This window comes from Cyrtonyx montezumae, unplaced genomic scaffold (genome assembly GCF_038088225.1).
Source record: "Cyrtonyx montezumae isolate F1298 unplaced genomic scaffold, pur_monq_1.0 scaffold_3, whole genome shotgun sequence".
Classification (NCBI taxonomy): domain Eukaryota; kingdom Metazoa; phylum Chordata; class Aves; order Galliformes; family Odontophoridae; genus Cyrtonyx; species Cyrtonyx montezumae.
This window is the reverse complement of record NW_027072034.1, coordinates 160707090-160718312: the sequence shown is the minus strand read 5'-3', so window position 1 is coordinate 160718312 and position 11223 is coordinate 160707090. Positions and strand designations below refer to the sequence as shown.

The 11223-nt window shown below is 57.9% G+C and overlaps 1 protein-coding gene across 1 annotated transcript; it reads left to right on the top strand.

Annotated features, from left to right (window-relative positions):
- The first annotated feature begins 3490 nt into the window (after positions 1–3490).
- Positions 3491–10989, top strand: SMO (smoothened, frizzled class receptor). Its single transcript, XM_065743842.1, has 12 exons — positions 3491–3794; positions 5655–5860; positions 7214–7423; positions 7509–7681; positions 8153–8372; positions 8457–8580; positions 8659–8751; positions 8909–9017; positions 9143–9328; positions 9624–9772; positions 9873–10007; positions 10446–10989. Exons 1-12 carry the CDS (start codon positions 3491–3493, stop codon positions 10985–10987), a joined length of 2451 nt encoding a protein of 816 aa, XP_065599914.1. The 3' UTR covers positions 10988–10989.
- The last annotated feature ends 234 nt before the right edge of the window (positions 10990–11223 follow it).

The following is an 11223-nucleotide window of genomic DNA, read 5'->3' as shown; positions in this document are numbered from 1 at the left end:
GTAGCATGTCCTATAGATGCCCTCTGCTCCATCCTATAGCTGCCCTACGCATCCCCTGTAGCCACCCTACACACACCCTATAGCTGTCCATAGTTGCCATGGACCTTTGCTCTATAGCCACCTCACACATTCTGCCCTATAGTTGGCCCCAGCCCCCCATTCCACCTCCCCACCCACCCACACAGCCCACCCTGGGGACACCGATGTGACACCAATGGGGCTCAGGGACAGCAGTGGGGACAGGGTAGGGGCAGGGCTGGGGACAGTGATATCCCTGTGCGGCCCAGACACAGAGCAGGACCACACCGGTCCTCGTTACAGCACCCTGCGGGCACTGACCCCACTCATCACCATGGCCACCAACTTCTCCGTGTTCCCCATGGGCTCTGGGGTGACAACAGCGGTGCCACGTGAGTGTCCCCATGTCACGAGGTCCCCGACACCATTAATTATCCACCGGGATCTAATGAGGGTCCTCCCATCCACCATGTCCCATCCTTGGGGTGTCTCCGCCACCTGTTCATGGGGTGTCCCCATCCCTTCCTCATATCCCATCCTCGGGGTGTCCCCATCCCCTGCTCCATGTCCCATCCTTGGGGTATCCCCATCCCCTGCCATGTCACATTGCTGTGTCCCCATCCCCTCCTCCATGTCCCCACCAGGATGCTATGGGGCTCCTATGGGTTCTTGGGCACCTTTGGGGTGTCCCAGGGCTGGGACGTGGTCACAAGGTCCCCCTCATTTGGAGTCATATTGTAGGAGTCCCTGAACCGTCAGTGTCGGACACAGTGTTGGTGTGCGCCTTCACCGCTGCCTTCGTGGCCATGGCCATCGTGGTAGTGGTGGTGTGTCGGTGTTGGAAGCAGTGCTGCGAGAGAACAGGTGGGGACACGGGGACAGGGTGGAGTGGAGATGGGGTGGGATTGGGATGGGGGGGGTGGGGGTATGGGGGGAGATGGGGATAAAGGTGCTGTGTGGTGCAGACTCCATCTCCCTGCGGTTACAGCCCGGGACCCTGCAGCATTGGAGGGGAGCAAGAGCAGTGTGGTGGTGCCCATGGACGCCCCGAAGAGCCCTGGAGCCTAAGCCCCGCGGGAGCCTTGCGCGTGTCCCCATCAAAAGAATAAAGCTCCGCTGCTGTCACCGCCTGCATCCATCTCGGACCCCGCGGACACGCCTCCACCCCAAGCCACGCCCACTTCCCCGCCCCCACCCAGCAGCCAATGCGCTCAAGGCATGCTCCAGACCACGCCCCCTTTAGGACACGCCCTTTGAGCACAGGCTCCGCCCCCCACATTCCACAGCACGTGGCCCCGATTACGGCCGCTGTCCCTTTCGCTGTTCCATTCCCATTGGTGACCCCATTCCTGTCCCTGCCCACATCCTCATCTGTGGCCCTGTGGGTGTGATGAGGCACATGCGGAGGTGATGGGTCACCATATGGGACACTTGGAGCTCGTGGGTGGGGATACCAGTGCTGTCCATTGGTACTGGGGGGCTGGGTGGCACCTTGGTGGCAGCCCCATGGAGCGGGTGGTGGGCTGGGAGCCACCCAGATGTCCCCATGGTGGTCTTGTGGTGACAGTGACACGGTGCTGGCCCTGGAGCCACTCTGCTTCAGCCAGAGGCACTTGAGGATGTTGGGGACAATGTGGGACAATTGGGGAGGCTGGGAACACTCGGGAACAACACGATACATGACGTACATTTGGGGACCCCAAAACAACTTTCCATTCAAAAACGGCCATTTTTTTTCCTGAAAAAGACAATCCAGTTCTCCAATCTATTTTTCCCCTCAAAAAAACCTTTTATTGCCAAAAAAAGCAACTTTCACTGCCTGAAATTAACTTTTTCTCCTCAAAATACCAACTTCTTTTCCTCAGAAAAGCATCTCTTCCTCTCAAAATTCACTTTTTCTCCTCCAAACCTGACTTTTCCCTCATAAACTCAACTTTTCCTTCCTAAATCTCACTTTTTCTCTACAAAATCCAAAATTTACCTCACAAACAAAACTTTTCTCCAACTCAAACCCAACTTTTCCCTCACAGTTTCTCAAACCCTCTTTCCCTCCCCAAATTTCACTCTTTCTCCTCAAAATTTGACACGTCCCTCACAAACCCAACTTTCTCCCTCACAAAGCACACTTCCACTTCCTAAATCTCACTTTTTTCTCCTTAAAAGCCAACTTTCCCCTCACAGACCCCATCTTTCCCCTCACAAAATCCACTTCTTTCTTTTAAAACCTACTGTTTCTTCCCAAATCTAAATTTCCCCTCACGAGACCCAACTTTCCCCTCACAAAAGTAACTTTTTCTCCTCACAAAACCCACTTTTCCTCACTAAATCTCACCTTTTAACCCCAAAATACAACATTTCTCTCACAAAACCCAATTTTCCCCTCACAAAACCCACTTATTCTCCCTAAATCTCACTTTTTCTCCTCCAAACCCAAATTTCCCCCACAAAAACCCACTTTTCCCTCTCAACCTGAACTTCTCTCCTCCCAAACCCAAATTTCCCCTCACAAAATCCACTTCTCCCTCACAAAACCCAACTTCTCCTTCACAAAAAACTTTTACTTCCAACAAACCCACTTTCTCTCTCGCAAAACCTACTTTCCCTTCCTAAATCTTAAATTTTTCTCCTCAAAATCCAACATTTCCCCCATAAAAGTAACTTTTCTCCTCACAAAACCCACTTATCCTCCCTAAATCTCACTTCTTGCCTCACAAAACCCACTTTTCTCCTCCCAAACCCAACTTTACACTCACAACAAACACATTCTTCTAACAAACCCACTTTCCCCCTCACAAAATCCACTTTTTCCCTCTCTAACACAACTTTCCTCTCACAAAACCCACTTTCCCCTCACAATCTCATCTTTTCCCACACAAAATTCACTTTTTTCCACTCAGAAACCCCACTTTTCCCTCTCAACCCGAACTTCTCTCCTCTCAAACCCAAATTTCCCCTCACAAAATCCACTTCTCCCTCACAAAACCCAACTTCTCCTTCACAAAAAACTTTTACTTCCAACTTTCTCTCTCACAAAACCAACTTTCCCTTCATAAATCTCACTTTTTCTCCTCAAAATCCAACGTTTCCCTCACAAAAGTAACCTTTTTCCCTCACAAATCCAACTTTCCCCTCACAGAAGTAACTTTTTCTCCTCACAAAACCCACCTTCCTTTCCCAAACCTCACTTTTTCTCCTCAAAATCCAACGCTTCCCTCACACAACTAACTTTTTCCCTCTCAAGCGCAACTTTTCCCACACAAAACCCGCTCTTCCCCTCGCGAACACAACTTTCCCCCTCTCAAAATCCACTTTTTTCCCTCTCCCAAACCTCACTTTCATCCTTCCCTTCCCAACTTTCCCGTCGCTAAACTTTCCCTCCCCTCCTCCCCTCCCTCTCCCGCCTCTCTCCTCCCTTCCATTCCCGCCCCGTCCCACCCCAGCCCACCCCCCCCCCCCCCCAACAGGCCGGGCCATGGCGGGCCCCGGGGCCGCTCCGCCGGGCGCGGGGGCTCCGTGCGGGCCGTGGGGCGGGGGCGGCCCGTGCTGGCTGTGGGCGCTGGCTCTGGGCCTGGCGCTGGGTCCCCGTCGCTGCCCCGCGGCGCCGCTCAACGCTTCGGCCGCTCCTCCCGAGCGCTGCCGGCGGCCCGCGGCCTGCGAGCGGCTGCGCTTCGGCTCCTGCTTGGGTTCCGCGCTGCCCTACGCTCACACCTCCACGCTGCTGGCGGCGGACTCGGGATCGCAGGAGGAGGCGCACGGCAAGCTGCTGCTGTGGTCCGGTACGGGGAGGGGAGAAGGGGGTGTGTGGGATGGGGTGGTTCGGAGGTAGTGGGGGTCAATGGGGTGATGGGATGGTGTGGGTTAATGGGGTGATGAGGATGATGGGAGGTAAGGGGTTAAGGGGATGATGGGAATGGTGGGGGTAATGGGGTACTGGGGCTAATGGGGGTGATGAGGAGGTGGGGGTAATGGGGAAGTGGGGGGTGGTGGGGTGTGATGGGGTGGTAGGGAGTAATTAATTGGGTGATGAGGATGATGGGAGGTGATGGGGGTAATGGGGTGATGGGAGGTAAGGGGTTAAGGGGATGATGGGAATGGTGGGGGTAATGGGGTATTGGGGCTAATGGGGGTGATGAGGAGGTGGGGGTAATGGGGAAGTGGGGGGTGGTGGGGTGTGATGGGGTGGTAGGGAGTAATTAATTGGGTGATGAGGATGATGGGAGGTGATGGGGGTAATGGGGTGATGGGAGGTAAGGGGTTAAGGGGATGATGGGAATGGTGGGGGTAATGGGGTACTGGGGCTAATGGGGGTGATGAGGAGGTGGGGGTAATGGGGAAGTGGGGGGTGATGGGGTGGTGGGGTGTGATGGGGTGGTAGGGAGTAATTGGGTGATGAGGATGATGGGAGGTGATGGGAGTAATGGGGTGATGGGAGGTAAGGGGTTAAGGGGATGATGGGAATGGTGGGGGTAATGGGGTATTGGGGCTAATGGGGGTGATGAGGAGGTGGAGGTAATGGGGAAGTGGGGGGTGATGGGGTGGTGGGGTGTGATGGGGTGGTAGGGAGTAATTGGGTGATGAGGATGATGGGAGGTGATGGGAGTAATGGGGTGATGGGAGGTAAGGGGTTAAGGGGATGATGGGAATGGTGGGGGTAATGGGGTATTGGGGCTAATGGGGGTGATGAGGAGGTGGGGGTAATAGGGTGGTGTGGGGTAATGGGGTGATGAGGATGATGGGAGGTGATGGGGAGTAATGAGGTGATGAGGGGTAACGGGGATGATGGGGTGGTGGGGAGTAATGGGGTTGATGGGGATGATGGGAATGATAGGGGTGATGAGGAGTGTGGGGGTTGATTGGATGATAGAGTAGTGGAGGTGATAGGGATGATGGAGGGTGATGGGGTGATGGAGAGTAATGGGGTGATGAGGATGATGGGAGGTGATGGGGTGTAATAGGGTGGTTGGGGGGTAATGAGGTGGTGAGGGTGATGGGGTGGTGGAGGTAGTGAGGTGATGTGGGATAACAGGGTGGTGAGGCTGATGGAGATGATGGGGGCTAAAGGGGTGATGAGATGGTGGGGAATTATGGGGGTAATGGGATGCTGGGGGTAATGGGGATGATGAGGTGGTTGGGGTGATGGGGGATAAGGGGTTATGGGTCAGTGGTGAGTGTTAATGGTGATGGGGAGTACTGGAGTGGGTGGGGGTGAGGGGGATGATGGGGGGTAGTGTCATGATGGGGTGGTGGGTGTAATTTGGGGTCATTGCATGGTGAGTTACTGCTGTGGTCCAGTTACGGGGCTGGGGGGTTGGTGGGGTGGTGGGGGGTGATACTGGGGATCACGACATGTTGAGCTGCTGCTGTGGTCCCGTACAGGCCTGTAGGGGGTAATGGGTGGTGAGGGGTGTTGTGGAAGTGTGAGTAATTGAGTATTATGGGATGACAGGGGGCTAGGGGTAATATAGGGTCACAACACAGCAAGCTAGTCCAGTAAGGAGTAATGGGGTTGATGGGGGGTAATGGGGTAATGGAGGGCTGTGGGATGATGGGGGGCTATGGGAATGGGTATCACTGTAAGGTCACTGGGACAAGCTTGGCACTCATGGATGCCCCATGCCCCCACCATCCCTCCCCAGGCCTGCGCAATGCGCCGCGCTGCTGGGATGTGATTCAGCCACTGCTGTGTGCCGTCTACATGCCTAAGTGTGAGGATGGGCAGGTGGAGCTGCCCAGTCAGACCCTGTGCCAGGCCACACGTGCGCCCTGCACCATTGTGGAGCGTGAGCGTGGCTGGCCTGACTTCCTCAAGTGCACTCTCGACCGCTTCCCTGAGGGCTGCCCGGTACGGGGACGCTTTGGGGACGCATTGAGGACATGGGGCACAGTGGGGATGTGGCAGGGACACGCTGGGCATCAGCATCCTGCTGCCACACCTGCACATCCCCAGGGATGGGGAGAATCTGGCTGTCCCACAGGACCATTGTCCATCCTGGTGGTTTGGCATTGGAGCCTCGCCTGCTCCTCTTCCTCCTTCTTTTCTCCTTTTCTTCCTCTTCATTTTCTCTTCCTCCTGTCTCTTTCATTTCCCCCTCTTTTTCTTTCCTTTTCTTCTCTTCCTCCTCTCTTCTTACAGCCCTTCGTCCCCTTCTTCTCCCTCTTCCTCTTGCTTCTCCTTTTCCATCCCCTCTTTTTTCCTATTCCTCCTCTCTCCTCTCTCTTTCCTCCTTTTCCTCCTCCTTTTTCTCTTTTCTTTATTCAGTCTTTCCTCTTCTCCTTTTCCTTCTCCATTTCTTCCTTTCTTCTCCCTCCCCCCTCCTTCTCCCTCCCCCCTCCTTCTCCCTCCCCCCTCCTTCTCCCTCCCCCCTCCTTCTCCCTCCCCCCTCCTTCTCCCTCCCCCCTCCTTCTCCCTCCCCCCTCCTTCTCCCTCCCCCCTCCTTCTCCCTCCCCCTCCTTCTCCCTGCCCCCTCCTTCTCCCTCTCCTTCCCTTCTCCCTCTCCTTCCCTTCTCCCTCTCCTTCCCTTCTCCCTCTCCTTCCCTTCTCCCTCTCCTTCCCTTCTCCCTCTCCTTCCCTTCTCCCTCTCCTTCCCTTCTCCCTCTCCTTCCCTTCTCCCTCTCCTTCCCTTCTCCCTCTCCTTCCCTTCTCCCTCTCCTTCCCTTCTCCCTCTCCTTCCCTTCTCCCTCTCCTTCCCTTCTCCCTCTCCTTCCCTTCTCCCTCTCCTTCCCTTCTCCCTCTCCTTCCCTTCTCCCTCTCCTTCCCTTCTCCCTCTCCTTCCCTTCTCCCTCCCCCTCCTTCTCCCTCCCCCTCCTTCTCCCTCCCCCCTCCTTCTCACTCCTCCCTCATTCTCCCTCTCCTTCCCTTCTCCCTCTCCTTCCCTTCTCCCTCCCCCTCCTTCTCCCTCCCCCTCCTTCTCCCTCCCCCTCCTTCTCCCTCCCCCCTCCTTCTCCCTCCCCCCTCATTCTCCCTCTCCTTCCCTTCTTCCTCTCCTTCCCTTCTCCCTCCCCCTTCCCTTCTCCCTCCCCCTTCCTTCTCCCTCTCCTTCCCTTCTCCCTCCCCCCTCCTTCTCCCTCCCCCCTCCTTCTCCCTGCCCTCTCCCTCGCCTCTCCTCTCCCTCCCCCCTCCTTCTCCCTCCTTCTCTCCCCTCCTCATCTCCTTCCCTTCCCCTTTCTCTCCCCCTGACTTCCCCTCTCCCTGCAGAACGAGGTGCAGAACATCAAGTTCAACAGCTCAGGGCAATGCGAAGCGCCGCTGGTGCGCACGGACAACCCCAAGAGCTGGTACGAGGACGTGGAGGGCTGCGGAATCCAGTGCCAGAATCCGCTCTTCACCGAGATGGAGCACCGTGAGATGCACGTCTACATCGCCGCCTTCAGCTCCGTCACCATCTTCTGCACCTTCTTCACCCTGGTGAGCCGTGCTGCTGGGAGACACCACATGTGGCCGGCCCCAAAAGGAGAGCGGTCACCGATGTCCCTGTCCCCCCTCGCCCTAGGCCACCTTCGTTGCTGACTGGAGGAACTCCAACCGCTACCCTGCTGTCATCCTCTTCTACATCAACGCCTGCTTCTTCGTGGGCAGCATCGGCTGGCTGGCACAGTTCATGGACGGTGCCCGTGATGAGATCGTGTGTCGTGCCGATGGCACCATGCGGCTGGGGGAGCCCACGTACGTGTCACCATCGTCCCCAACCCAGGAGGTGTCCTTGGGAGGGTTCTTGGGGTTCTGGATTGAGAGGTGTCCCCTGGGTCTGGAGGGGTTCTAGGGCACAATGTGTCCCTAGCACCAAGGGATATTTTTGGGCTCGGGGACAGGAGGTGTCCCCAGGGTCAGAGGTGTTCCTAGGAGGAGTCTTGGGGTTTGGGAACTGGAGTTGTTTTCAGGAACTAGGAAGGTTCTTCCACCACTGGGACAAGGAGTGTCTGCAGGAGGGTTCTGAAGGCTCCAGGGCAGGAGATGTTTCCAGGAGCAGGAAGAGTTCTTGGGGCATCAGGGCAAGAGGTGTCCCCAGGAGCAAGGAAGGTCCTCAGTGCTCTGGGGAACTGCGGGGCTCTTGGAACATGGGGATGCTCCACTTGTAGGACAGGAGAGCCCCCATGTCCCCTCCCAGTGGCCAGTGACACCCCTGTCTCCTCGTAGCTCCAACGAGACGCTCTCCTGCGTCATCATCTTTGTCATCGTCTACTACTCGCTGATGTCAGGCGTCATCTGGTTTGTCATGCTGACCTATGCCTGGCACACATCCTTCAAGGCACTGGGCACCACCTACCAACCGCTGCTGGGCAAGACCTCCTACTTCCACCTCATCACCTGGTCCATCCCTTTTGTGCTCACCGTGGCCATCCTGGCTGTGGCACAGGTAACAGGGCTGTGAGCCCACCTGCCCCCCCGATCCCTGCTGTGACACTGCGAACACGGCCAGCTGACATCCCTGTCTCACCAGGTGGATGGTGACTCTGTCAGTGGCATCTGCTTTGTGGGTTACAAGAACTATCGCTACCGCGCCGGCTTCGTCCTGGCACCCATCGGGCTAGTCCTCCTCGTTGGGGGCTATTTCCTCATCCGGGGTAGGTGTGGCCTCACTTGTGGGGACGGGGACACTTCAAGTGCCCTCACCCCCTGATCAATGTGTCCCTACACCACAGGGGTTATGACGCTCTTCTCCATCAAGAGCAACCACCCCGGGCTGCTGAGCGAGAAGGCGGCCAGCAAGATCAATGAGACCATGCTGCGGCTGGGTGAGGGCGCTCTGTGGGAGTTGGGGTGGGAACGGGGATGTTTGTCCTGAGGTTGCAGACATCCCTGTCCCACATCTCGGCACCAGCAAGCAAAGCTGTGTTGTTGATGGCATCGTTGGAGTCCGACTCAGCCAGGAACGTCCGACTTCTCTTCCAGGCATCTTCGGGTTCTTGGCCTTTGGCTTTGTCTTCATCACTTTTGGCTGTCACTTCTACGACTTCTTCAACCAAGCGGAGTGGGAGAGAAGCTTTCGGGATTACGTCCTGTGAGTGGGACGGGGACAGTGGGCAGGGGCCACGTTAAGTGACATGTTGTGAACCCTGAGAGTCTTCACCGCGTCCCCTGCTCAGAGTTCTGGGTGTCCCCCTTCCCTCACATCTGTCCTCACAGGTGCGAGGCCAACGTGACCATCGCCACGCAGACCAACAAACCCATCCCGGAGTGCATGATCAAGAACCGTCCGAATCTGCTGGTGGAGAAGATCAACCTCTTTGCCATGTTCGGCACAGGCATCTCCATGAGCACCTGGGTCTGGACTAAGGCCACCCTGCTCATCTGGAAGCGCACCTGGTGCAGGTGGGACCCCGGGATGTCACCCCAATGGCCACCCCGTGTCCCGTGGGGTTATCACCCCAGCTCTGTGCCCCATTCAACTTCCCCTGGGGATGTCAGCACAGCTCCAGCGTCGGGAGGTGTTTTTGGCCATTGGGTCGATGAGTTGTGGGGTCACAGCAGGATGGGGAACGGGGTGGCTTACTGTGGTTGTAGGGCACATCCATCCCCACAGGACACCCATCCAGCGCAGTCCCCAGCCCCTGGCGCACCCCTTGCAGATGGGGGAGGTCCCCACTGTGCCTCACCTTGTCCCCAGGCTGACAGGGCAGAGCGATGACCAACCCAAGAGGATCAAGAAGAGCAAGATGATTGCCAAAGCCTTCTCCAAGCGCAAGGAGCTGCTGCGCAACCCGGGCCGGGAGCTGTCCTTCAGTATGCACACCGTCTCGCACGACGGCCCCGTGGGTACGTGTGGTGATGGGGAGGGACGGGCCCACTTCCTATCCACGTTTGGGGTGGATTTCTCCCCCACCTTTTGGATGGATCTCCCCCTTTGTCTCGGCAGCCGGTTTGGCGTTCGACATCAACGAGCCGTCAGCCGATGTGTCCTCCGCGTGGGCTCAGCACGTCACCAAGATGGTGGCCAGGAGAGGGGCTATCCTTCCCCAGGACGTCTCTGTCACGCCGGTGGCGACACCTGGCAAGTCCCCGGGGATGTGAAGAGGGAAGAGTTGGGTGGAGAGCAACTTGATGAGGTTTCCCAAGGGCTAGTGTAGGGTTCTGCAGCTGGGGAGGAACACGGACTTGGGGCTGAGCTTCTGGAATAGAGCTCTGAGGGGAAGGACCAGGTGGGGGTCGTGGTTGATCAGTAGATGACAAGCAGTCGAGCACTGCTTCATTTCTTCCTTTCTTCTTCCTCCCCTCTGCTCTGCGCTGGGGAGACCACAGCTGGAGCAGCGTGTCCGGTTCTGGGCACCCCGATTGGAGGCAGACAGGGAATTGCTGGAGAGAGTCCAGCAGAGGGCTGCCTGCCCTAGGGAACGTGATGGGTTGGGCTGGATATTCCCCTCAGATCCTTATGATTCTGAAACAACGTGAGCCGAGCTGTGGTCACTCTCACCATCCCCGTGTCCCACAGTGCCACCGGAGGAGCGGAGCAATCTGTGGGTGATGGAGGCCGACGCCTCTCCAGAGCTGCAGAAGCGCGGCCGCAAGAAGAAGAGGAGGAAGAAGAAGAAAGAGGAGGTGTGTCCTGAGCGCCGTGCCGGGCTCCCCGTGGCCCCCCCGGCCCCCAGCTCTGTGCCTCGTCTGCCCCAGCTGCCCCAACATCCCTGCTTGGTGGCCGTCCCCCGACGGAGAGGGGACACCTTCATCCCCACCGTCCTCCCGGGGTTCCCCAATGGTGCTGGGGGACTGTGGGACGGCCGGCGCCGAGCCCACGTCCCCCACCTCATCACCAACCCCTTCTGCCCCGAGAGCGGCTCCCCGGAGGACGAAGAAAGCCCCGGCCCCAGCGTCGGGCACCGGCAGCAAAACGGGGGCCCCCGGTGGCCCCCTGAACCCCTTCCTGTTGCCAATGGGGCGACGAGGACTCGGGGCCGACGCGCCGGCTTGGCTCCCATCCACTCCCGGACCAACCTGGTGAACGCGGAGCTGCTGGACGCCGACTCGGACTTCTGAGCCCCGCAGGACACTGAGGGACAGAGGTGCCCCGAGGGGACGCCGGATCCCACCCAACACCGGGGCCAGGCCCGACAGCGGGGGATTTCGGGGTGCTCACTGCGAGGAGAGAAACAGTGGAGGATTTAGGGCTGTGGGGGGGACCGTCCCTGGCGCCCACCCGGCGAGAGGTGACTGAGGCTGTGGGTTTCAGGTCTGCTCTGCCCCCCACGCACGGACCACCCCGCAGCTAGATG

Coding starts and splice junctions, on each gene's coding strand:
- SMO (XM_065743842.1), top strand. CDS start 3,491: ATGGCGGGCCCCGGGGCCGCTCCGCCGGGCGCGGGGGCTCCGTGCGGG. Junction 5,861..7,213: donor GCTTCCCTGAGGGCTGCCCG/GTACGGGGACGC, acceptor CTCTCCCTGCAG/AACGAGGTGCAGAACATCAA. Junction 9,329..9,623: donor TGGAAGCGCACCTGGTGCAG/GTGGGACCCCGG, acceptor CCTTGTCCCCAG/GCTGACAGGGCAGAGCGATG.